General features: G+C 53.1%; 2 protein-coding genes, 1 long non-coding RNA gene and 1 other non-coding gene across 10 annotated transcripts; 3 read left to right on the top strand and 1 right to left on the bottom strand.

Moving 5' to 3' along the window:
- Nucleotides 1–314: 314 nt before the first annotated feature.
- Nucleotides 315–374, top strand: LOC148055602 (U7 small nuclear RNA). The gene has a single exon (XR_015705207.1). It is a non-coding gene; the product is annotated as a U7 small nuclear RNA (small nuclear RNA).
- Nucleotides 331–1,191, top strand: CUNH12orf57 (chromosome unknown C12orf57 homolog). Its single transcript, XM_009461483.2, has 3 exons — nt 331–516; nt 592–768; nt 868–1,191. The coding sequence occupies exons 1-3, from the start codon at nt 462–464 to the stop codon at nt 1,014–1,016; spliced, it is 381 nt and encodes a 126-aa protein (XP_009459758.1). The 5' UTR covers nt 331–461; the 3' UTR covers nt 1,017–1,191.
- Nucleotides 1,192–2,139: 948 nt separating this feature from the next.
- On the top strand, nt 2,140–25,148 carry PTPN6 (protein tyrosine phosphatase non-receptor type 6). Of its 6 annotated transcripts, none has more exons than XR_015705026.1 (18): nt 2,140–2,275; nt 2,445–2,546; nt 7,873–7,995; nt 8,302–8,496; nt 11,617–11,839; nt 12,539–12,655; nt 12,825–12,938; nt 13,333–13,429; nt 13,833–13,912; nt 14,004–14,153; nt 14,273–14,404; nt 14,679–14,833; nt 15,112–15,179; nt 15,575–15,726; nt 16,722–16,819; nt 16,932–17,053; nt 17,734–17,811; nt 24,855–25,148. XR_015705026.1 is itself a non-coding variant. In XM_087758784.1 (16 exons), the coding sequence occupies exons 2-16, from the start codon at nt 2,533–2,535 to the stop codon at nt 17,038–17,040; spliced, it is 1,827 nt and encodes a 608-aa protein (XP_087614910.1). In that variant the 5' UTR covers nt 2,140–2,275; nt 2,445–2,532; the 3' UTR covers nt 17,041–17,649. The 6 variants fall into 6 exon arrangements, 3 of the variants coding, with proteins under 3 accessions (XP_087614910.1, XP_009459777.1, XP_009459785.1); XR_015705024.1 differs by having other exon boundaries at nt 17,692–17,811; XR_015705025.1 differs by having other exon boundaries at nt 17,692–17,811; nt 24,834–25,148.
- On the bottom strand, nt 2,269–11,608 carry LOC148055601 (uncharacterized). Of its 2 annotated transcripts, none has more exons than XR_015705028.1 (3): nt 9,360–11,608; nt 4,172–5,203; nt 2,269–3,279 (listed from the first exon to the last, which is right to left on the bottom strand). It is a non-coding gene; the product is annotated as an uncharacterized LOC148055601 (long non-coding RNA). The 2 variants fall into 2 exon arrangements; XR_015705027.1 differs by lacking the exon at nt 9,360–11,608 and having other exon boundaries at nt 4,172–4,336; nt 5,021–7,056.
- Nucleotides 25,149–25,163: the final 15 nt, after the last annotated feature.

The following is a 25,163-nucleotide window of genomic DNA, read 5'->3' as shown; positions in this document are numbered from 1 at the left end:
GCCCGGCCCCGCTCCTCCCGCTCCCGGCAGCCCCAGCGCCCTCCCCCCGCCCCCCCCCGGCCCCTGCCACCGAGGGGCGGGGCCTGCGCGCCGCGGCACCAATGGGAAGCGGCTGATCTGCATACGGCCGAAGCGGCTGGGTAGGGCCGCGCTTTGCGGCGGCGAGCCGGCGCTGCCGAGGCGGGGTAGGGTGAACCGGTGGGGCGCAGGACCGGGATCCCAGGCGTGAGGGGATCCGAGGCGGAGAGCAGCCCTCGCCCTCACCGCGAGGCAGGACGGCGCGGCCGGGGTCCGCCGCGGGTAAGGAGGCCCAGCAGTGATTTCAGCTCTTTTAGTATTTGTCCAGCAGGTTTCCCGCCCCGCGGGAAGCCCCACCCACCGGGCGGTGCAATGATAGCGAGGGGCGGGGCGGCGCATGCGTTTGCAGCAGGCGTGAGGGGGCAGCGACGCTGCCGGGCTCCATGGCGGCGGCGGCGCAGGCCCCCGCGGTGCCGCTGAGCGCGGAGCAGGCGAAGGGTGAGGGCGGAAGGGGGGTGGGTGAGCGGCCCCGGGGTTCGGGCGGGCCGGCAGCCGTGTGTCCCTCTCCCGTAGCGGTGCTGGCGGAGGTGATCAAGGCCTTCGGGGCCCCCGAGAACGCCCAGCGCATGGAGGAGGCTCGGGATAACGCCTGCAACGACATGGGCAAGATGCTGCAGTTCCTCCTGCCCGTGGCCACCCAGATCCAGCAGGACGTGATCAAAGCCTACGGCTTCAGCAGCGATGGCGAAGGTGGGTTGTTCCCCGCCGGGCGGGGAGCTCCGGGGCCGCCGAGGGGGCGGCGGCGGCGGCGGTGGGGCGGGTGCCTCCTTCCCATCTCTTTCCTTGCAGGGGTCCTGAAGTTCGCCCGGCTGATCAAGTCCTACGAGTCGCAGGACCCGGAGATCGCCAGCATGTCGGGCAAGCTCAAGGCCATGTTCCTGCCGCCCATGACGCTGCCACCACACGGGGCTGGGACCGGCGGAGTTGCGGCCTCCTGAGATCGTGGAGCCCACTGGGCCGCGGTGCCCTGGCCGGGGCTGTCCTCCCAAGGCGCTGGTCCTGTCAACCCCGGGAATGGAGCGCTTGAACAAGGGAGTCGCTGACCGGAAAGGAACGGGATGCTTTGTGCATGCTTATGTGTCTGCTCGTGAATAAAAAGTGTCTTGAAAATGCCCTTGCTTTATGGATGAACGTGAGCTCGGTGGTGCTCCTCAGGCACAGGTGCTTCTCCCCGGTGCAGAGGCAGTTACAGCAGTGCCTACCTCGCTCTCGATGAAACCCGTGCTAGCGCTTTGAGGCGCCCGGCACATACCAAGTTCTGCAAAGAGGCGATTGCTTATACAAGCCTCGGCGTGAAACCTTAGGACTTGATATCAAAGTGATTTTTTTTTTTTTAACGTTTCAGATGTGCTAAGCCCTGTCTAAGAGCAAGCACTCACAAGCGTGCTATTTGAAATGTACTAGGTAAGGTGTCCCTAAACGCAATCTGGTGCTGTTCAGCAAGTGCCATAAATGCCGCTGAGACCCCCATCCTCAGCAGGATGGGTGCAGGTAACTCGCTCCTACCCCCGGTGCCTGTGGCTGTGTTGTTTTCCGGCCGAACGCGCCATCGAACGCGCCAGCCCTAACGAAGACGGCAGCGGAGAGGTGCAGCGGGGCTGGGCTTGCCCCGTTTGGCTGCAGCCTGGATTAGAACAACAGAAACGATGTCAAACTGTATCTCGCGCCTTCCGGGACTGAAGAGAGACAAACCTAGCGGAGCGGCGCAACGTTTTGTGTCTCCAGCTTGATTCAAAGGCAGGGCCGGCAGCTTGCAGCCCCCTGCCCTGCACCCCTGTTGCCCTTGGAAGCGTTGAGGTCTTTGGGGAGGGCGACGGGGCGGGGGGGAAGAAGCCAGGCCAAGGAGAGCGGGGAGCTGCCAGCCAGGTGCGCAGGAGCTGCGGACGCTTTTGCCTTCTGTGCCTTTCGGTTACGAAGCAGGCAGGAGCGAAGCCAGCGAGGGCGTGAGCTTAGTGGATAGGAGGCAGGAAGAGCCGTCAGTCCCTTCCGTCTCCATCCACCTCTCCCAGCTTGGCCTTGGCCTTCCCCCACCCCTCTAATTATTCATTAACCACAGCCCAGGAAGTGCTTTGCCAACAGTGAAAATTAAGTGCTCTGCTTGAGGCCTGCGGTTTTGCCTGACCTGGAGCTACCTTCTTCTTTAGTCCCCCTGGGAACAGGCGGAGTTCGGGACCGTGCCTGTGCGGATCAGAGGCAGGTGAGTCACGGGAGGTGCCGCAGCCCCCGAGCGCTGCCAGCCGTGGCGCTCGCTGCCACGAGCAGGAGGGTGCGAGTCCACCCCTCCTCTGTCAAGGTCCTTGATCTCCCTCCCAAGTCTGTCTCCAGATACCATCTTGATAATTCCAATATCGCTTTATTTTCTTTAGTAGGACCCCCCTGGTTAAGGGCTGTGGCACTTCCTCCACCAGCTGCTGTCAGTCCCCCATCAGCGGGGATCTGAGAGTGGAGATCCTGATGCCATCCCGTGGGTGAGTGCTGCGAAGGGGAAGAAAACAGGAGTTGCCGGTGAGAAAACGAAAAATACTGGCGGTAGGAATCGGGAACAGAAGGGGAAAAACTCAGCTTCTAATAGGAGCTACGGGATAGCCGGAGGACTGGAGTTCACGGTGGTTTGGATTGTCTCTGCTGTTACCGTTGCTCCTTCTCGCTTTGATGAAGAGCGAGCAGGGTTTGCGATGCCCGGCCCGCTGCGGTTCCTCTGCCAGCCCTGCAGCTGCAGCATCTCTGTGTTTTTGTACAGAGAGAGGTCGGGTGGCTGACCTTCTAAGTCCTGGTTATTTCTTGATGCGCTACGGTCTTCCTAGCCCTTTATGGAACAGCAGGACGTAAAACCTTCACGGTCAGTCCAAACGGCCGCTCTGCTCTGGGCGCTGCGGTGGAAGGAAACAGGATTCGCAGTAGCGTCACTCTGTGGCGAGGATCTGGGCAGCCTCGATGGGCCGGCACTGTCCTGGGGTCCCGTGGCCTGACAGAGAGCTTGAGCAAGCCACAGGAAGATGGTCCATCTGCCCGTTCCCCAAGCCCAGGTGGCCTTCGCTCTGCACTAACGGCTGAACTGCAGCTCTGTGCCAAACGGCAAAACCTCCTGTCTAAAGTCATCTCGGTGCTGAGAATTCGAAGTAATGAGCGCTGATCCTCAAAAAGGGCTCCCAATGAGATCCCCCCAAATGCGAGGGAAGCACAGAACGATGAAGTCGATATCTGGGCAAGAGGGTAGAGAGAATAACAGAAAGCAATGAGTGTGATACTTGAGAAAGAGTCAGCGCCTGCTTTTGTAAAGGCAAATCCTGTCTTGTAAAATGAGTTTTTTGAGGGACTTAGCAAGCTCAAAATGAGTTTTTTGAGGGACTTAGCAAGCTCAAAATGAGTTTTTTGGGGGACTTAGCAAGCTCGTGGACAAGGCAGGTCTGGCTGGTACAGTTTCCTTGGATTTCTAAAAAAAACAAAAAAAGATTTTACAAGATTTTCTCATCAAAGTCTTTAAATAAAGCTAAAGTCATGACATAAGAAAGAAGATGATATTTTCCTTGAGTAAAGAATTAGTAGAAAATAGGAAGCGGAAGGTGGGAATAAACGTCCAGTTTTTACAGCAAAGGGAAGTTGTCAGCGATGAGGTCACGGGGGCCTAACTTGAAATATGTGCTGTTCAGCGTGTTTGCAAATGGCCTGGAAATCGAGCTTGTATGGTGAGGTGAGAAAGTCGGCTGCCGGTAGAGAGTTATTCAGGATAATAAGGTGGGAGCTGACTGTGAAATAATTGCAGAAGGACCTTACGATAGTGAATGAGTGGGCAACAGAACAGCCGATGAAATGTAAATGTAGGCGTACGTAAAACGATGTTCATGAAGAAAAAGACTTCAAAATTTCCATGTAAAACAAGGAACAGCGAACTCATCGTCACCTCTCTGGAGGAAGACCGTGATCATATATAAGTTCGTGCAATTGTTAGCGTAATGTTTGGTTGTGGTGAACAAAGAGCAGAAGTCATCACTCAGTTTATATATATATATGTGTGTGTGTGCGTGCATATATATATGTCCATGTCTCACCAGCATCTTGAACGCTGCAGCTCTGTGCCACCCTTCACCCTTACCTTCAAAACAACACAGCAGAGTTGGAAACAACTCGGAGAGGGACAGCAAAGGTGATCGGAGGTGTAGAAAAGCTCGGTACGAGGAACACCTAAACGGGGCTGGAGTCTTCGGCCTGGCAAAGAGCTGAGGAAGATATGGACGTTATGGGTCCGTGTCGTGAGCAGCTGGGAGGGGGTGAATAGGAATCAGTCGTTGATTTTTTTTTTTTTTCTTTCTTTCTTTACGACAACCAGATGTTAATAAAAATGAGGCAGGGAGCAGGTTATAAGCAAGCCAAAGGAGGGGGTGTTTCTGTAGCTGAGCAGTGGAACTCCTTGCCAGAGGATGCTAAATTTGTTATGGATTTGAGGGTTGATGCTACAAGTAGCTGCAAATAGAGGCTCAGGGAGGATGGCGGGGGAAAAGGAGCTCCACGCGTAACCTCTTCCTCTACCCTTCCTTCGACTACCGTTTTATCTCTGGATCACCTAGTCCAACCCCTTGCTCACAGCAGAGCTAAGCGCAAAGTGAGGTCAGGTTGCTCAGGGCCTCGTCCAGGTGAGTCCTGACCATCTCCACGAGCGGAGATTCCCCAGGTTCCCTGCGGACCTGTGGCAATTGCTGAACCTTCCTTGCGGGGGAGCGTGTGTGCGTTTTTTCCTGATACCTGATCAGAATTTCCCTTGCTGCCAGTTACGCCTGTTGCCTCTTGTCCTTTTGCTGTGTCCCACAAAGAAGAATGTGGCTCTAAAACCCCCGGTCCCCCTCGAGGTAGTCTCAGAGAGCTGTTAAACCCCTCCTTAACCATCTTTTCTCCAAGCTGAACAAACGCAGCTTCCCCCGTCCCTGCTGTGCTCCAGGCTCCTCACCGCTTTCGTGGCCTCGTGCTGGATTCTGTCCAGTTTCTCTGTGTCTTTCTTTACAGCAGTCCAGATGCGGGTGTCTTTTAATTAGCTATATTTCATTTATCTTCTTTAAATTTCTTCCTGTGCTAGCTGCGGCTCGGCTCCGCAAAGGATTTACAAGATGAGGTTTCTACCATCTGTGTCCTACTGAAAGCCAAACAGCGTAAGAGTAGTCTCTTTGCTGAAATCTCTTGACCTGTTAATTATATTAAGAAAGTATGTTCGCGGCTCAGTTGTAGCCTGCTGTTGCAGGCTGCGACCGTTCGGGAGAGCAATCTCGAAGACAGCAACAAATTGCTTCTCTACTGTCATATTCCCCTCCCTTCCCACCAGGAGCTCCTCGTTGGTAGTTTTTAATTAGGTGGCCCAGATCAAAGACACCAAGGCAGCTGCGTGCATCCAGTCCTTTCCTGAGCTGAAAGCAACCAGAAGGAGAAATTCCTTCTGTAAATTATGTGATTTGGGATTCGTATCCACACAAATACTGACACGTGGGTTACGCTGCACCCCATGGTTTGTCCTGCTGGAGGGTACTGAATTACGCGGGTTTAGTGCCAACTCACCCTTTCTATTCTGATCTGGACTCTTTGCTACCTTGTTCTTTCCCTGTTCCCCTGTGTCCCATTAATGTTCTCTTCCTCGGACAGATTTTTTTCTGCTGTTCATAAGGTGTAGGGATGCCTAGGTTTTATTTTTGTCTGCCGTGGCTTCATATCAACCCTACATAACCTAATATTCTTTTGATATCAGGAATTCTCTTTTGGGATTTCTGCCCAGAAGGTCCTGTCGTTGCTGTCCTACCACTAAACAACATTTCTTTCCTGTGCCGGTGCTAGATTGGCTCAGATTTAGGTGCAGTCTTTTAGGTGCAATTTCTACAACTTTTGTGTAGAAGTTGTTCCCTTGAGCCCCAGGTCTCTGTGCCTTTAAAGTCTCTTTTTTTTTTTTTTTTTTTAATATCGGTTTTAAGTCAGTACAGCTGGATCCCTGCAGCTCACCACATCCCAGCTCATCATGGGTATGAAACTAGAAGTATTTCAAAGGAAGCTGTCATAGGTGCCTGGGCTGCCTTTCTAGCAATGAAGTTTAGCTTCCCACCCGTCTCTCCTGCACTTCCCTTTGCCGTTAGTTTCTGTCTTGGCCACGAGTTTTGTCTCAGTCCTTGCTAGCAGCTTTTTGCAGGATTTCCCAGTCTGGTGGTGTCTAGGGAAGTCTGCAGCTGCTGAGACCTGAAATGGGCAAGTCTCTTGCTGTTCCTGCTGCCCGCACCACCACGCAGGGTAGCCGAGATGGCCTCAGGGAAGAGTCAGGCTCCTTTGCCAGCTGGATTGCCCTCTTTGGCCACAGCTTAGCTCCTGTTCCTTCATGAGACCCGCAGACCTTGAAACCAGTGCTATGGAAAAGGCCGGTCATGGGCTGTAGCTGGAAAGGGCTAGGTAACTGGAAATGGTTAGGTTTCCTCCTTTGTATCTGGTTGTCCAGGTTGACAGCTTTGGGACGCTGGACTGGGATCTTGAAGGAACGGGGCTACGCTCTCATGGTGCTGTGCAGGTAGCAGCCATTTGCCCTGCTCTCTGCCTGCTTTTCTGGGCAGCTTCAACACCACCTCCCATTTCGAGCTATTCACGCTCCTGCCAGTCACGTCCCCCAGCAGGCTGTTTTTAGGCGGTGCTGTGCTCAGAGTGCCAGCCTGGACCTTGGAGTCTGCCCCTCTGGGTTGGCGCAGGTTCCCCCCGTGGCTGTGCAGAGCACGTAGGATATTCACCTGCCCAGAGGGTTCATCAGGGAGCCGGAGATGAAGCTTGCAGCTGGGTACCTGAGGGCAGCCCAGCAGAGCCAAACTGTGGGGCTGGGTGGTCAAAACCTGTAGTAGGGTGCTTCGTTGCTCAGTGTACGCTAACGTGTGCTGCCTGCTTCAGCCTTGCAGGTGTGCGGGTGACCCCAGGCAGCCGTGGTCCCCTTGGCACCACAGCGAGGGCTTGGGGGTGGAGAGCTCTCATGTCTCTCGCCGGCCTTTTGGGGAAGAAGGGGAACAGAGGACATGCAGACCTGAATTTTGTGGCCGCAGCCGGGACCCAAGATGCACTCGTAGAGTCAATCCTGGTGTGAAAAAAGGCAGGGACCCAAGAATAACGGGGGGGATGGGGCGGAGAGACACAAAAGGAGAAGCAGAAGTGTGTGCAAAGCAGCTTGGGGCTGGGGAGTCGATGGCTCAGAGCGCTTCCTCTTCCTGGAGCCGTGCGTGCCCAGCTGCGCACGGGCTCACGCCCGCCTGTGCCTAAGAGCGCTGTGCAGAGGGCCAGAGACCAAGGCACGTACCCAAAACCAGGGGGATGGAGAGGGTCTGAATGGACTGACGGTAGACGCCAGGAGAGATACATGGCCAGCTCCCAAGAGGTGCAGGAACAGCTTGGCGTTGGGTCCTCCAGCACAGACCTCCGACTTCCCTTTTCTCATCAGCGCAAACTGATTTTTCCTCTGTATTTTTTGAGTTGCTTTGGTGGTAGCCACTTGGCCCGCTCGTCTTTCGCCCTCCACGATGGTGAGGTAAGAGGGGCTGAGAAGTGTGTGTGTAGGGAGGGGGACCAGGAAAGTAGGACAGATCAGAGCGGGAATCATCCTGGAAGCTGTGTCTCAACGGAGATCTTTCATAGGCTGGGGGAGGTATCAGGTAGGAAGGGATGCTGCTGCTGGCTGTCACCTGTATGGGTACCTCTAGGGATGCTGACTGGGGTCTGTTTTTCACTGTACAAATCTCCACAATAGCTCCTGGCCTTTTTTATTCACGTGGTCTTGTTTTTTATCTCCTCTGCTAGGTGGTTTCACCGTGACCTGAGCGGGCTGGAAGCTGAAGCCTTATTGAAGGGACGAGGTGTCCATGGGAGCTTTCTGGCCAGACCCAGTCGGAAGAATCAGGGGGATTTTTCTCTTTCAGTTCGGTAAGTAACTTGGACGCCAACTTCTGTCTTTCCAGGGTACATATGCAGAATGCTTAGATACTCACATGTCCTGTGGCCTCTTCTTCATTCTGTCCTTATTCCTTTGAGTTCTTTCCAAGCTGTAAAAGGACCTGAGCCTCCCAGCATCTTCTAGACCCTCCCTCAAGTTGCCCCAGGAGCTTCTCTTTCCCGTCATCTCCTTTCACTGGGATGGTTTGCTCTGGTTCCGTGGCAGGAGGTAACGCAGAACATTTTCTACCTCTTTTACCACCGCCTCACTGGACTGCTCTGTGCATGATCCCACAGGGTTGGTGACCAGGTAACCCACATCCGCATCCAAAACACTGGGGATTTCTATGACCTGTATGGAGGGGAGAAGTTCGCCACCTTGTCAGAACTGGTGGAGTACTACACGCAGCAACAGGGCTCGCTGCAGGACAAAGATGGAACCATCATCGACTTGCGATACCCGCTCAACTGTTCCGACCCCACTACAGAGAGGTACAGAGAATGCAAAGCAGCTGGCGTGTCTGTGATGAGACCTCCTCTGTGTTGCGTGGTCTTCTTTCTGCATCCCGAGGGCAAACCCTGCAAAAGCTGTCTCCTGCCTCCCATACCCTCCTGTGCTTCCATGGGGACAGCATCCCCAGGAATAGCTGGGCATACCTTGACCCATCACAGCAGACCTAATAGGGCTCTATTTTTACCTCTGGTTTCCTGTTGCCTTTGCTATTTATATACTATTCTTCAAAGCAGAGGTTGTGGTGTTAGTTATGGATCTGCAGTGGTCCACGGAGTGACATGTTATGTGGAAGCCTTCAGCCTTGCCCCAAACCTCCTTGGTTATTCTGGGCCTGGGTGACTCATGTAGCTAAGAGCAGGACCATGTTCCCCTGCTATTCCTAGCCTGCTTAGTCTCCTTCCTGTCCCCGCTTTGCATATGTCTCTGACACCAAGTTCCTAAATCAAATCAGGTGGTTTTGCCCTTGCGTCGTGCTTTCAGGCTCTCTGATTCCGCTCGGGGAGCAGTTGCAAGCCATGCTCCGGGGAGGACGGGTCCTCCTTGTGCACCTGAAGACAGGGAGCAAAGACTCGCTGGGTGAAGTGCCCCTGCTTACTCTGGGGTCTGGATGCAGAGGGGCCAGCGTCTGCATGCCGGCTGTCCTCTCTACGCGAGGCCGTTGGGTTGTGGCCCTGCAGTTTCCTCCCTTCCTCCCTGCGGTTGGAAACTTCTCCCCCCGCCAGGCTCTTGCGAAAGCTCCTCTCACTCTCTCCCCAAGTGATTTTCCATCACGTGGCTTTGAAGATGCTGGGCTCTACTGGGGGAAGGGAGGGGGGAACTGGACCCATTAACCCCTTCCTACCTGCGGAGGGGAGGCCCGGAGACCTCTCTGATGAGCAGGAGGGGTTAACCATTCCCTGGGGGCCATCTGAGCGCTGGCACATGGTGGTTGAACCCTTCTTTGGGAGGAGGATCAGCAATTAATGACTGCCGTGCAATGGAAGTCACCAGCTATTTCTTGCAGTGCATGAGGTGAGGATCAACAGAAGTTACTTGCCAAGGCACAACCGCCTGCGACGTCTTGCTGTTCCTAGATGTCGTGTAGAGGAATGTATTGGTCCGGCCAGATAGAGGGGTGAATGAACGTGCCGGCTGCTCCTGTTTGGGGGCATGGCCTCCTGAACTCCATTTCAGTTCTTGGGAACAGGTAGCCCTGACAACGTGCGAAGTTCACCGTAGACACCAGTACCACCCCAGGCCTCCACTGTTAGCTGCTCCGTGGGCAGCAAACCCGCTCCTGCGGCTCTAACCACACTGGCTCATCTACTAAGCATCAGCCTGGCCTTGATGGCAGTGCGCGCAGTGACGCAGGGAGCGGGTCTGATGCTCGTTACGGTACCTGCAACGAGCGGGAGCAGGGAGGGACGTTGCAAGTCTGTCTGATGCAACAGCTACCTGCTTTTGAAATGCTGTTCACTAGGGGAGATGGCCAAAACGGCTGCGTCTCCAGCTGCTGAGGCAGCTCTGCGGAAGCGGGACAGAGCCGCAGTGAACACGGCCTTTGGCTGGTGCAGCAGCCGTGCTGCGAAGGCCCCTGAAGGCAGAGCCCAGCACACGGCTGCAGCTGGAGACGGGGATGTCCCAGGACCAGAGGGGTTTGCTTGAACCAGGCCCATCCCTGCTGGAGGAGAAGGGACCAAATCCCCTCCCCGATGCTGAGCTGGGAAGGAGCTGGGGCAGGAGCACCAGGGCTGCGGTGGCCCCTGGGCTGAGATGGGTCCAGATGCAGTAGAGGCTCCACCAGAAAATGGGTACTGGGAGGAGTGGGATGATTCAGAGCATTTCCCAGTGCCCAGAGCACCTCACGGCTCTCAACTTTCTGTTATTTGGAGCTCTATCTCCAGCTTCCAAGTGAGTTTTGTGGCAGCAGGACAGAGCTGTTGTGAACATGGCCTTCTGCATCTCTACTTGGCGGCTCAGCAGTGCCCCCCAGGACCTTCTGACATGGTCCAAAGAGACTGTGGAGCTTGGGACAGGCATGAGGAACTAGAGAATCTGCACAGGGACAATCTGGGTCACATCTGGAGTTTCTGCAGGACCAAGAGCCCTGTAGTAGGAGGAGAAGCCAGGGTTGTCCCATCTCCCAGCCTGCTTCTGGTGTCCATCACTTGCACCCACACCGCTCAGTGCAGTGAGATCCCACCAGGCGGGCACAGCCCCCCCTGAGACTTTTGTAGATCAGAAGGGGCTTGGCAGCAGCTCTGCCATTTGCCCCATGCTTGTGTCCCTCTGCACCCTGGCTCCAGTCCTGCAGCAAGGCACAGAGCACCTTGGTGAGATGGGGATGCTCCTCACTGTGTGCTGAGAGGAGAGAAGGAGCTACTGACTGGGTGTTTGCGTTGAGGACAGGAAGGTGCACATGGACCAACAACAGTGATAAGTACCAGGAGCAGAATATGGGCTCCAGGTGGCTCCTGGTGTTCGCTCCCATGGCTAGGCTGATTGCTGCAGTGTGACGTGCCCAGAAAAGGGGAATTATCTGTTGACTGAAGAGGTGACTGAGTTTCAGAAAGAGGGGTCGCTGGGATGGATCTGATCTCAACACAGCCATCTGGGTGCTGCTAAATCTGACAGGAGAGCTTCTAATTCACTGGGGGTTTATTTTTGTTTCCCTGGTGTTTGAGTTTCCAAAGCACCCCGCAGCAGCAAGGCTAGAGTCCCAATAATGCTGGGAGGTGCTGAAACCCAGGGACTACCCTCCCTCAGCTGGTCTTCAAGCCAGTCAGGATTGCGTACCTGTGCTTGTGTGTATCACACAATTGGATCACACTTGGTGCTTTCCCACTGTGTCCTCTCATACCAGCATTCTGCTCCCCGGGTCCCTTCTACCTCCACCTCATCCCTTGCCCTTTCCTTTTCTTGGCACCTCTCTGCTTCTTTCTGTCTCATCTGCTTTTCCCAAGATCCTGCTCCTCCCTTGGTTTTCTTCCTTCTGTCTCCCCCTTCCGTTCTTCTTCCCTCCTCCTTCCCCAGTGCTGCCGTCCTTCACTCATCAGCTCAAGGGCATCCACTTACCTGCATCCCCACCTCTCTTCTGACCCTCTCTTGTTTTTTCCTAGGTGGTACCATGGGCATCTGTCAGGCTCTGCAGCTGAGTCACTTCTCCAGGCCAAAGCCACCCCTTGGACCTTCTTGGTGCGGGAGAGCCTCAGCAAACCTGGGGATTTTGTCTTATCTGTGCTCACTGACCAGCTTAAACCTGGGTCTGATGCTCCACCAGCTGGGGCAACCAGTGCCTCTGGGCCCCGGCTCAAAGTCACGCACATCAAGATCATGTGTGAGGTGAGCAGCTGGGAGAGCAAAAGGAAAGGGAGTGGAAAAGGTCTCCGCCGATCTCTGCTGATTATCTCCTCAAAAGCATGGGCCCCGCCAGCTTGATTACCGCCAGCAGGGTTTCTGAATTTGGATCAAAGTGCTGTCACCTTGCAGGTTCCTTATGTCCTCGCCCCAGCCTGGGTGACCATGGGCAGTGCTGGGTGCTCAGACACGGGAGGAAGCAGGGCTCAGCGTGACCAAGAAATCCAGTACAGGGAATTTGTGGTGAAAGAGAGAGGAGGATTCACAATCTAATTACGAGCTCATCAAAAAAGTTAAAAGCTCTTGGAGGAGGAGGAGGGGCACCTGCAAGGCCTCCACACTTAGTCTGAAGGATGTCGCCAACCTGGCTGTCACAAGCTCTCCTATTTCTTTCATGTGGGATGATGCAGAGAGTGAAGGGAGATTTCAAGGAGAGAAAGCAACTGACCTTAAATGAGAGCTGAGGGCAATATCTGGGCTTCCATCCACCGAGAACCCGAGTCAGTTCACCATGCCATGAACTTAGTGTTCTCAGGGCAAGCTACCGTTTCACCTCCCTGCCAGAGGAAATGCTTTTCTAGACGGCATAGCGTGGTGCCTATGGCTTTGGACCCCAGCGTTACCTTCTCCCTGAGGAAACAGGAATGTTATGAGTGGGATATTATATGTTCTTCCTCCATTTAGAATGGACGCTACACGGTGGGAGGTGCCGAAATGTTTGACAGCTTGGCGGATCTGGTGGAGCACTTCAAGAAGACTGGAATTGAGGAGGTGTCTGGCTCCTTTGTGTACCTGAAGCAGGTAAATCCCGTTCCCTCTGTTTCTTAGGGATCCTTTGGAGGGACCCACTTGCTGTTTGTTTCTGCTTCGTGTCCCTCTCCTCCTTTTCTCCACAGCGCACAGAGGAGACTTTGCTCTCCAGCAGCATCCCTCTCTCTCATGCCAACCTGTTGTGTTTTCCCATCCCCAGCCCTACTACGCTACGAGGGTGAATGCTGCTGACATTGAGAATAGAGTGCAGGAACTGAACAAGAAGAGTCTATCTGAGGAGACAGCCAAGGCTGGATTCTGGGAGGAATTTGACGTAAGAAACTGCTGGGGGACGTTATTCTGGCTTTTTGGGAAGTCCCTGTGCACCACCTCATTCTTCATCCCTGATTTCTTTCTGGACACAAACTTCTCAGGTGTCTTGTAAATTCTTGTCGATTTATCTCTGAAAGAAGTCTCTGTTTGGAACCTGTTCCTCTGAGGACTGAGTGAACACAATGAGGTAGAAATATGTGCCTTTTCATGGTTGGGAGAACGAGTCACCAAGACAGTAAGGGCATGAACCTTGGACTTTTCAAGTCTAGGTTTGCTTTTCTCTGCTCCCCCACAAGCATGCCCATGTGTCCCCAGAGTCACCATTGTTCCTCTGAGTGCCCACCTCTCCTGTCATACGCTGTGACCTTGCCATGACTGTTCTCTTCTGCTCCCAGAGCCTGCAAAAACAGGAAGCCAAGCACCTGTTTGACCGTCAAGAGGGTCAGAGACCTGAAAACAAGAGCAAGAACCGATACAAGAACATCTTGCCCTGTGAGTCTTGCTTCTCCACTATAAAAAAAAACAACCAAATAGACAGGCAATGAAGAGCTGTCTGAGTCATCCCTGGCCCTGCCTCAGCCCGCTCTATCCTCCAGAGCGGGTTACAAGGTGTGTGGCATTGAGGATTTAAGAGCTGATGAAAGAGGTCACAGTCCTTGAAGGAAGAAGGGAGGGTTGCATCAGACTCATTAGCTTCTGATGGTCCATCATAGGGGTGGAGAGATGGGAGGATGGAGTGAGATTGGTCTGACCCCAGAGAAGGAGAGATGAAAATACTGGGCATGCTGCATGCACTGGGTAACAGGAATGAGGTGGCGTGGGGCTGCGAAGGAGCTTCATGTGGCTGGGCCCAGAGTATCTCATTGTTCTGTTTGTTCTTTCACTGCACCCTCAGTTGATCATTCCAGAGTCATCCTCCAAGGAAGGGACCCAAATATCCCTGGATCTGACTATATCAATGCCAACTATGTCAAGGTGAGACTCTTGAAAGATGGCTGGACGCCCAAAATGGGGGAGGGCCTGCCTGCTCCTGCAGCCCTCCTGATCTTCCCCTGTCCACACTCAGAACAACCTGATCAGCCCAGACGAGTGCACCAAGACCTACATCGCTAGCCAGGGTTGTCTGGATGCCACAGTCAATGACTTCTGGCAAATGGTGTGGCAGGAGAACACACGCATTATTGTGATGACCACACGGGAGGTAGAAAAAGGGCGGGTAAGTAGCAGTTTGTAGGTGTCTTGGAGCTGCCCTCTTCTCCCCTTCAACCACTGCTCTGTTCTTTCTCTCTTTCCTGCCTTCTGCCCGTCCTCACCCTGCCCTCTCTGCCCACACAGAACAAATGTGTGCCTTACTGGCCAGAGGTGGGCAGCACAAAGGAATACGGTCCCTACCTTGTGGAGAACACTGGAGAGCACGACGCACTGGAGTACAAACTCCGGCACCTCCGCGTGTGTCCGATGGATAATGTGAGTGTACCTGGCTGTCGTGGAGCCCATGGGTCTAACGGTCGCTGTGTGCCTAAGGCTGGGAACTGGTGGGTGCTGTGGTGATGCTGCTGTTGTATCATTCTTGGGGTTGCTGCTCCCGCCTGGTTTGGGCTGGAATCACGCTGTTGGGATCGCTAAGAAGCGTGCGGGAGACAGAGATTCCCTCTGGCTTCAAACCCACCTCTCCCTGGGACAGAGGCTGGGGATAGGCCTGGGTTGCAGTTTTACCAGTAGGGTGTTTTGTTATTACCAGAGTAAGGCTGTGCGTGAGATCTGGCACTACCAGTACCTGAGCTGGCCTGACCACGGTGTACCCAGCGAGCCAGGAGGAGTGCTCAGCTTCCTCGACCAAATAAACCAGAAGCAGGAGAGCATCCCAGACGCAGGACCTATTCTGGTGCATTGCAGGTTGGTACAGAGGCTGGGGTTTGAAGCATTCTCCATCTTTTCTATAGGGTGAGGTGTAGAAAGTCTGTCTGGGACTTGCGAGCGAAGCTTATGCCAGCCCCAGTATTCGCTTTTTCCTCTTTGATGCCCCCAAACCGAACTCTGCTGCCTGTCGCATCCTCGACTCTTTTGTGGCGTCGCTGAACAGCCGCTACAAGTGCCGCATCCTTCCCCGTGCGCAGCTGCGTTTTGTTTCAGGAGCCGCATTGCTCTGACTTTTGCTTGTCCTCTCCTTGCAGTGCTGGGATTGGCCGCACTGGGACTATCATCGTCATTGATATGATAGTGGAAACAATCTCCACCAAGGGTAAGAGGACCCCAAAGTGTCTTGAAGTGAACTGGCCTACCCAGTAGGGCTGTGCCCTTAAGTCCAGCTGCAAAGGGATGAAAACTGTCAGGTATCAGTGGGAGAGATCCTGCCGCAGCCCCGAGAAGATTGTGCTGTCCTTGTCATGTGGCAGCTGCTGGATCTCTGCACCGTATCCACTTACTGTGGCTTCAGCCTTCCCTGAGCTTGGGCTCTTTCTCCAGGGCCAGACTTGGAAGACGCTGAGGAGGGATAGGAGGTCCATACAGGAGTAAAGAGTGTGGGGGGAGGTGGAAACTTCTTGACTGATCTCCACCGTGGCTGCTTTTGGTGGAGAATTGGGAGGGAGGGTGTCAGCGAACAGGTCCGTAAGCTTTTCCGGTGCCCCTTGCTAGGGCTGGACTGTGACATTGACATCCAGAAGACCATCCAGATGGTGAGGGCCCAACGCTCAGGGATGGTGCAGACGGAGGCCCAGTACAAGTTCATCTACATGGCCATCTGCCAGTTCATAGAGACGACCAAGAAAAAGCTGGAAATTATCCAGGTGAGAAAGGGGACTCTGCTTTCCTGTCCTGTCAGTCTGGGCCCTGCACGGTGCTGGCTCTGAGCCCAAGCGCTCCGTTTCCCAAGCGTTAAGCTAGCACTGGAACCTACACAGACTGCAATGGTGCACCAAGATTTGAGTGCCTGTTCCTCCCTTTAAAATTCAGAGGACAACATTGGCAGCTCAAGTACCAGCCCCTTCTGAACCGCTAAACAGCAGTAAGTTTTCATGCAGTTATTTCAGCTACGTTCTCTGTAATATCTCCACTAAGTGCTGTTTCGTTACAAGCTGAATCTGAGACAGGGAAAGACTTTGCCCTCTCCTTTTTGTCTTTCCCATCCTGGTTCTGCGATTGCCAAGCCCTTGTGGAAAGGATTTACTCCTACTAGCTGAGAAGTGGCATCTTTTATCTCTCTTTGTAGCTTCTGGCAGCATCCACTAGCTGCTGCTATCTATTTCATCGTAGAATCACAGAATCGTTTAGGTTGGAAAAGACCTTTAAGATCATTGAGTCCAACCATTAACCCAGAAGTCCCATGTCCACCACTAACCCATGTCCCTCAGCACCACATCTCCCCGGCTTTTAAATCCCTCCAGGGATGGGGACTCAACCCCTTCCCTGGGCAGTCTGTGCCAGGGCCTGACAGCCCTTTGGGTGAAGAAGTTTTTCCCAATATCCAACCTAAACCTCCCCTGGCACAGCTTGAGGCTGTTTCTTCTCGTCCTAATATTCTTTAGCTGACACATGACACTCTCGGGCATTCCAGTGCCTCCAGAAACTTGTTCACCCCTGTACAAAGATACGTTTGCATCCCTGCTGCTCACCTCTGCGGCAGCAGCAGGCGGAGTGCGCTGAGCCTGAGGACTTCAGCAATCCACCAACCTCCACCGCGATCCTAGCACGAAGCACGGTTAAACTGCCAGGACTCTTCCGTGATGCCTCGCGTGCTTCTCCCAGACCACACTCTTCTCAGCTTGGTTTTTCTCTCCTGTAGTCTCAGAAAAGCAAGCCGAACGAGTCTGAGTATGGGAACATTGCCTACCCCCCTGCAGTGAGGAATGTGCACGCCAAGGCTTCACGAAAATCCTCCAAGTAAGAGCTCACCTAAGCCAGAGGCCCGCCTATGGTAACAGTCTCCCTGCTGGCTTGGCTGGCTTTTTCCTCTTGCTCACTTTTCCTCTTGTTTTTTCCCCTGTTCTTACAGGCAGAAAGAGGAGTCAACGATTTATGAGAACTTGGGGAAAAAGGAGGAGAAGGTGCGGAAACAGCGCTCCTCAGAGAAGAAGCTGAAAGGCTCACTAAAGAAAAAATAAGCGTACATTGCAGGTAGCCCCATCGGGATTCTGAAGCTGGGGTGCAGGACTGGAGCTCACGTCCAGGCTGGCCTGTCTCCCATTCCTCGCTCTTGGACTGGAACTAGGCCTTCCCCTTCTTTTCCGTGCCACTTTTCAGTGCCCCGAACCAGACTGCTTTCCAGCTCAGCTGATTGACCTCATTGTCCCTTGCCTCTGCTGCCCCTTCATCATTCATTAACAGGAAAAAAAAATCACCCCCCTTCCTTCTCTTGCTCTCTGAGCGCCGGGGCCCAAACTCGCCTCTCCCGTGTCAGCTTCAGCGGACTTCTTGAGGAAGAGCTGAGGAAGCTCTTTACAGGAGCTACATCTCTGCCCACTGCTGTGAGTTAGAGTTTAGCCTGTTGGTGTTCCCTGAAGCCTCGTCTTTTATAGTCTGGAGTCTTTGGCCCGCTTCAGCTCAGCTCCTCTGTAATTCAACAGGAAACTTCCTCTTGCCTTAATACCATCCCTCTGCCCTGTGATCCCTTTTTCACTTGATCCTTCAATTGGATGCTGTAAATACACCAGAATTTGACGTGATGGCCATGGTTTCTCCTTTGTTTGTAAATAAACATGAATTTGTTTGAATGCTGAGTCTCAAAACAGCTGTACTCCTGGCTTCACTTGCAGCCCTGCAAAGACTTACAAGTTTAGTTTTCATCACTCCTGCAGCCTTCAGACCCCTGAACAGAAGCTGTGACCAATTATGGTGGCTCCCTGCTGTGAGACTTGAGTGTTGGTAGTCATCAGGTAAGTCTGAGCGCAGAAAGTCAGCTGTGCCAAACTCAGACGCAGGCTTTTGCGCTTCAGTTTTGGTATTTGGAAGAGTCGTCCTCGTGCCCCCAAGTCATTAGTCATTGTCATCTGTCTCATCTGTCTTTGGTGGGATCCAGCCTCAGCTGGAGGGTATGTGAGAAGGGCTGCTTCAGCAAACAGCGTAGTGCCGACTGCTCCTTCCTAGGCACCGCTTGTAGAAATGAACTTCACCTTTCTGGAGAAGGTAGACCAGAGCATGGCCACATGGTGGCTTCACAGATACTTGTCAGTCACCTGCAAGGAAGGGCTAAGGGAGCTGGATTGTTTAGACTGGGAAAGAGGAGGCTGAGGGTTAAGCGACTCTCATCTACAACTACACAGAGGGGTGGTAAGAAATATGGTAGTGGCAGATAATAAAACCAGAGGCAATGGTCCCGAATTGCAGCTTAGGAGGTTCACACTGAACGCTCCGACTGCTTTTATCGGACAGCATTCCAACGGATGCTCAGAGGGGAAACTCCGTCCTTGCGGGTTTTCAATACTTGAATGGACAAAGCCACAGCTGAGCTGACCCGGTGCTGGTAATGGTGCCACTTCCAGCGGCAGCCTGAGCTAAACACTCCCAGAGGCGCCTTCCCATCGCTATTTATATCATTCTGTGAGCGCTGGAGCCCATCCTTGGTGGCGTTAGAATGGGCCTCAGCACGGTTTTTAAAGTCTTGCCAGTTAAAACTGGGCCCCAGCCTGTGAGCTCTACCCAGGAACCATTTGGGAGAATGCTGAGCGTACGGATAAAGCCGCAGGTAAAGAGTGCAGACCTGGACCTTTCTGCAGCAGCTGGCCTAGCTGGCAGAGAACGTGCTGGGGAAGCCTTAATTTACAGGTACAGACACCGCTTAGGCTGTGGGCATTTGCTACGCAAAGAAAAAGGGTGTACCAGCCTAGGACCTGGTTAGAGCTGATGGCAGAAGAGCTAGGTCCCACTTAGGGAAAAGTCTGAGCTAGGTCACGAGGTCACCTAGGACGCCGGCCAAGAAGGCCTGGGAATGTGGGACAGGGAATTTTGTCTGCTCTGAGCCCCGTCTAGGCCCCGTGTGGGAAGACAGCGGCACCGAGGGACCTGCGCAATCAACCCCTACCAGCTGCCTGACACGGGACCGAACTGAGCACTTTAAAAGCCCAGCTGTAATCGTCCCCCGCTTTGGCGTGGGGACCCTAAGACTGGGCTCTCTCCTCGCAGTTCAGAGCACAAATCCAGATGGAGGAAGGGGCAGAAAAGAGAAGGAATGCGGCGTGCCCTGAACTCCGGTCCACGTAGCGTGTAACGCAGTGGCGATGGCCAATGTGCCGGCAAGGTGACGTACCTGCCTGGGAGCCGGAACGGTGAGGCGGCTTCCAGGTTGTACAAACCAGCTGGAAGCAGGCGCTGCATCCTTGTAACGCTGCCAGAGGAGAGGCCCTTCGCAGGGGGGAGCAGAAACCCCATGGGCAAGGCGGGGGCAGGATGATTTAGCCAATTTCAGCTAAAAGTTCCCTGCTTTGATCTAGTGCCAAATGCATAAACAAACAGAGCCACAGCAAGGGCGGCCAGCGCACAAAGGCATGGACAAGCTCTGCGGATGCTGTAGTGATTTTAGCCACGCTAACACTGAGAATAGCGTTCCCCAAGCCAACACTGCATGGCACAGGTACAGCAATAATGCACTTCCAAGACGAAAGAACTCATCCTGTTAGGAAAATACTAACTTCACCCTATGTCTAGGCAACAGGCAAGCTTGTGAGGGACAAATCACAGCCCCAAGGATGAGTGCCACGTGCCATCCTGCGCATCCTAGGGGCTAGTCTGCCCCTACTTAGCTGCAAACTCTGCCTCAAGCAAGCAAAGGCAGAAATGAGGCCACGGTGGCAATCCCATCTTTTTTTTTGAGTTCAGCAGCTGGTTCTGGAGCACGTGGCTGAGAAAGCTGCCCGGGATAAAGACACGTACCTGAGACGCAGTATAGCGGGAGGAAGGACACTGCTTGCTGTCGTTTGACATGGCAAGACGGTTGGAAGCGGTCAGAAGCTTTGTCAGCAGGCCCCCTTCCCCACATGCTGGGCTTCGGCTTCCCTTAGCCTGTGAGCCAACAGGCGCGCGCGTTTACCCGCGGGCTTTGCAACGCTGCTGCCGCTAGAGGAAAAGGCAGGAACGTGACAATGGGGGAAAACAGCGGGCGGAGAAGTAAAGCTGAGTGGAGGTGTACTGCCTTTCACCTCTGACTGATGCCAGATACCCTCTTCTAAGCCATGGGCCTAAAGACCTACTCTCAGGAAACGCCTGCTTTTGCTTTAGACTCCAGCCCACCTCCTTCTTTAAAAGCTGCCACAGCCTAAAGCAAGGCGTACCAACGGTCAGCTTAAACTCTACCCAAAGCACGAAAATGCGGAGCGTCTTGTGGAGCAAGCTCAGGTTACGCCGAGAACTTCATTTGTGTTTAAATGCCGGAGCTTAATGTGTCCATAATATCCACTGGCTGCAAAGAAGATAGACTGAATGAGAACGTTCATGATTATGTCAAGAAACGCAGCACGGAAATAAGCGGTCTACTCTGCCTTACACTCAGGCGCTGTTACATACAGATTGCTTTCGGGTGGCTATTTGAGAATGTGTTTTCAGAGCTGGTTCAAAAAAATGGGTGCTTCCTTGATGTTGCAAGTCAACACATACAGGTATTAGTTATGGCTCTGATTTCCAGCCGGTTGGAAAACCAGGAATCCACAGATTTTATCTGGTCCTTTAAACATCTTGTGCTCTGCTTCACCTGCCTCAGAGGTCCCTGAAGGCCTCTCTTCTTCATTGGAGAGCTTAAGTTGGAGTTGGTTGTAAAGAGAGAGGGTTGGTTGTAAATACAGATGGTCTCGTGGGTGGCTGTCAGCCATCGCGATCACGAAATAGTTGAGTTTAAACTCTGGTGATACGAGAAAAACTGTCAGCAGCGCTACTACCCTGGATTTTGGGAGAGCGGACTTCAGGCTGCTCAAGGAATGAGTTAGTAAGGTTCCTTGGGAATCTGCTTTTGAGGCTATTAGGGTCCATAAATGCCGGTCACTTTTTAGGGGTCTTCTTTCAGTAGCAGGCAATTCCAACGTGTCTGAGGTGAAGGAAGTGAGGCAGAAGGCTGGCTCGGCTGAACAGGGAGCCTTTCTGCAACTTAGGCGGAAAAAGAAAGCGCGTGGCCTGCGGAAGCAAGGACAGGCCACACAGGAGGCCTGCAGACGCTGTTCACCACTACAGAGAGCAAATTCGTACGGCCCAAGCTCAGCTGGAGTCGAAGCTGGCTGGTACTGTGGTGGATAACCAAAAACGCTGCTTTAAGTATGTTAAGAGCAAAAGGAAGAGTAAAGAAAACATGGGTCCGTTACTTGATGAGTAACCCAAAGAGGGATGAAGATAAAGCAGAGACATTTAATGCTTTCTTCGCCTCTGTCTTTAATGCCGACGATGGGCTCTGGGGTGCCCGGAGCCCTGGGCTGGAGGACTGCAAGTGGGGGAAATGATAAGCACCCAGTTGACTTTGAACTTGTACAGGATTTGCTGCCGCAACTGAATGAGTACAAGTCTACGGGGCCCAATGGGATTCATCCCAGGGTGCTGAAGAGTTGGCCGATGTTCTTGCGAGATGCCTCATGGTTATGTATCAACGGTCTTGGGAATCTGGAGAGGTCCCAGCTTACTGCAAGTTGGCAAACGTAGTCCCGATTTTCAAGAAGGGCAAGAAAGAAGACTCTGGTAATTACAGGCCCGTCAGTGTCATAGGGAAGGCAGCAGATGTGGGGTTTTTTTGGATTTTAGCAAAGCTTTTGATACTGTCTCTCACAGTATCCTTCTGGACAACATCCAGCACACAGCTAGACATGCACGCGATACAATGGGCGACGGGTCGGGCTCAGAGACTTGCAGTAAGTGGGGTAACGTCTACCTGGTGGCCAGTTGCTACTGGTATTCCCCAGGGCTCAATTTTAGGGCCAGTTCTCTTCAAAGCTTTTATCAATGATACAGGAGCCCAGTACACACTAGGCTTGCTGCCAATACTAAATTAGAACGAGCCATTGATTCCCTCAAGGGGACAGAGGCCTTACAGAGAGCTTGATAGATCAGCATGCTGGGCAATCACCAACCATCTGAAATTTAACAGGAATAAATGCCTGATTCTGCACCTGGGACGGTGTAATCCTGGATGTACATATAGACTGGGGGACAAGACGCCGGACTGCAGCCCTGCAGAAAGGGATCTGGGCGTTTCAGTCAGTGGCAAGCTCTGTGAGTCAACAACATGCCCTGGCAGGCAAAAGGGCCAACGTTATCCTGGGGTGCATCACGCACGGTATAGTTAACCGGTCAAAAGAAGTGATGGTCTCACTGTACTCAGCATTGGTGCAGCCTCCCCTTGGGTGTGTGCAGTTTTGGGCTCCACAATGTAAGAAAGATAGAGAATCATAGAATCGTTTAGGTTGGAAAAGACCTTTAAGATTCTCAAGTCCAACCGTTAACCCAGCACTGCCAAGGCCACCACTAAACCATGTCCCTCAGCACCACATCTCTCTGGCTTTGAAATCCCTCCAGGGATGGGGACTCAGCCCCTGTCCTGGGCAGCCTGGGCCAGGGCCTGACTGCCCTTTTGGTGAAGAAGTTTTTCCCAATATCCAACCTAAACCTCCCCGGCACAACTTGAGGCTATTTCCTCGTCCCATCGCTTGTTCCTGGGGAGGAGACCGACCCCACCCCGGCTCCAGCCTCCTGTCAGGCAGTTGCAGAGAGCGATGAGGGCTCCCCTCAGCCTCCTCTTCTCCAGGCTGAGCCCCCCCGGCTCCCCCAGCCGCTCCTCCCCAGCCTTGGGCTCCAGCCCCTGCCCCAGCCTCGCTGCCCTGCTCTGGCCACGCTCCAGCCCCTCCATGGCCTTCTTGGGGTGAGGGGCCCAGCGCTGAGCACAGCACTCGAGGGGCAGCCTCACCAGTGCCCAGCACAGGGGCACGATCCCTGCCCTGGTCCTGCTGGCCATGCTATTCCTGATAGAAAACTATGTGCCCAAAGGAGGGCAACAAAGATGGTGAAGAGGGCATGGCTTATGAGGAGCAGTGAGGATACTAGGTTTGTTCAGCATGGAGGAGACGGAGGGCTGACCTCACTGCTGTCTGCAAACTTCCTCACAAGGGGAAGCAGAGAGAGGTGCTGATCTCTTTCTCTTTGGCGTCCAGCAACAGGACATGAGGGAATGGCTTAAAGCTGCACCAGGGGAAGTTCAGATTGGATATTAGGAACAAGTTCTTCACTGAGAGGGTGGTCAAGCTCCCCAGGGAAGGTCATGGCCCCAAGCCTGTCTGTGTCCAAGATGTGTTTAAACCATGCTCTTATCCATGGTTTAACTTTTAGGTTGCCCTGTGGGCAGCGAGGAGCTGGACTCAATGATCCTTGTGGGTCCCTTCCAACTCAGGAATATTTTATGATTCCATGATTCTGTGAAATCTCCAAGTCCTAAATCCAGTATAGGGCAGCCCAGTGAGGCGGGGAAAAAGCTCACCCCTGAAGCAGACAAGATTTTGCCTTGGAAACCCAAACACAGAAGAGAGTTTAGCCAGTGGAGGAAGATTTCTCCTATACTTTCGGCCAGGAAAGCAGGGGGGAATAACAACGGAGGTCAGGACACAGCACGTACGCGCTGCTGTACATGGAAAAGCAGGGAAACCTGTGCTCACCTCTAGCATCTACAGGCAGCTAAGAAACCGGCCCTGGTCACCCGCGCAGCTACGAGCATCCACACTGTGATTCCTCAGTGAACAGGAGGGTATTTCCCTTGCTCCTTTCCCCACAACATCCCGATTCTGCCTTCAACGAAAGAAAAGCTCTGTTCCACCTCCCCCTATGCAAAATAACCTCTTTTTCTGGCACTAAGGACGCTTAGACACGGTATAAATTTGGGGGTTTTTAATTTTTACAAATGTTTGAAAGAATCACTGAGCAGACAGTGACACAAATAGATATTCCAGCAGTGACAGCCACCCAATGAATGACATTTTCCTGAATTCAGTCCCAGGTTCTCTTAGGATCAAGGGTGAAAGAGAAACAAAATTTACTAGAAAAAAAGCCTGGTGCCGATGGCAGAACTCTCCCTCACTTGGCCAAAAAAAAAGGGAATTCTCATTTTACCCTACAGAAATCTAAAAATTAATGAAGATTAGAGGTGAATTACTGTATCCACATGGGTTAATACCAGTAAGCACCCTTGCCCCCTCCCCAAATTTAACTGGTGGGGTGAGAAAGGGATTACAGCTGCCTAGCGGCAGAGCCCAGTCCCGTACCTGGCTCACCACAGATGGAGCAGGGGCATGGGAACCAAATCTGGCTACTGGATTAACAACTTCAAACTGAGGGCAAACAATGCTCGTGGAGGGAGTTCAAAGCTCCTCACTCGTATCTTCTGCTGGTCAGCGCCGGCGGTTCTAGGAGGCTTTAGTTTCTTTCATTTCTTCCCTTGTTTGAGTAGGAGATTGTCGCTGAAAGGCAGACAGAAATGAGTCCAGAAAGCACAAGCAAAGCTGACCCAGACCCTCGCTACAGACTTGGGGTGTGGGGCGTCGCACCCAAAGGATCTGGACTTCGAGTCCTTCCTGCTAGGCACTTTTTTTCAAAGCCCCTTAAGCCTTCTGGGATGAATAAGACAGAATCTAGTCAGAGGTACGGGAGAAGGACCTTACAATCAGAGAGTCCACAGAAAAGAAACCAGCTCTGGCTTCCTTTCTTGATTCTAAGAAAGCTAAGCTTTTAGCTGCACGCTCTCAGCTCAGCTGGCACTGCCCTGGCCAGTAAACACTGGACAGATTAGGCAAAGCCACCAAACTCCTGCCAGCTCTGAAAACAGGGAATGGGGTTTTCTAGCATGGGCTGGAAAGCTTTTGGAGAGTAACAAGAGCATCTTTCCTAGAGTTTGTTACCCCAAACCAATACAAACTCCTACAATCATCGAACTGCCTTCTTACAGCTCTCTTTGCCGTAAACGCAGGATGCCCTGGATACGCAGAGGACGCTCCTCAGTTACTCCTGCCTTCCCCGTGCAAGGATCCTTATGGGACACACACAGAGCTCCAGCCACAGAGTATCTCCTACTTGAGGTAGATGTTTGTGGGGGCCCTGCAAGGAAGGCTTCAAGCTTCACATCACAAATGGGAACTGAGGTAGAGATGGAATAAACTTCCTGTGGCCAGAAAGGTCCAAGCCAGAAACATCCCAGGCAAACATCACCACCCTTGTTCTAAGTACTAACAAAAGGATCCAAATAAACAGTGCCTTACCTTCCTCTGTGTGTCAGGAG

The sequence above is a fragment of the Nipponia nippon genome, unplaced genomic scaffold, assembly GCF_047370975.1.
Source record: "Nipponia nippon isolate SJK-2023a ecotype South Korea unplaced genomic scaffold, ASM4737097v1 scaffold_2, whole genome shotgun sequence".
Taxonomy (NCBI): domain Eukaryota; kingdom Metazoa; phylum Chordata; class Aves; order Pelecaniformes; family Threskiornithidae; genus Nipponia; species Nipponia nippon.
This window is presented reverse-complemented; position numbering and strand designations above follow the sequence as displayed.

What these genes read in the sequence shown, in the direction of transcription:
- CUNH12orf57 (XM_009461483.2), top strand. Translation starts at nt 462, where the DNA reads ATGGCGGCGGCGGCGCAGGCCCCCGCGGTGCCGCTGAGCGCGGAGCAG. An exon ending in GAGCGCGGAGCAGGCGAAGG is followed by an intron (nt 517 to 591) that starts GTGAGGGCGGAA and finishes CCTCTCCCGTAG; the next exon opens with CGGTGCTGGCGGAGGTGATC. An exon ending in CTTCAGCAGCGATGGCGAAG is followed by an intron (nt 769 to 867) that starts GTGGGTTGTTCC and finishes CTTTCCTTGCAG; the next exon opens with GGGTCCTGAAGTTCGCCCGG.
- PTPN6 (XM_087758784.1), top strand. An exon ending in ACATCAAGATCATGTGTGAG is followed by an intron (nt 11,840 to 12,538) that starts GTGAGCAGCTGG and finishes TCCTCCATTTAG; the next exon opens with AATGGACGCTACACGGTGGG. An exon ending in GCTTCACGAAAATCCTCCAA is followed by an intron (nt 16,820 to 16,931) that starts GTAAGAGCTCAC and finishes CTGTTCTTACAG; the next exon opens with GCAGAAAGAGGAGTCAACGA.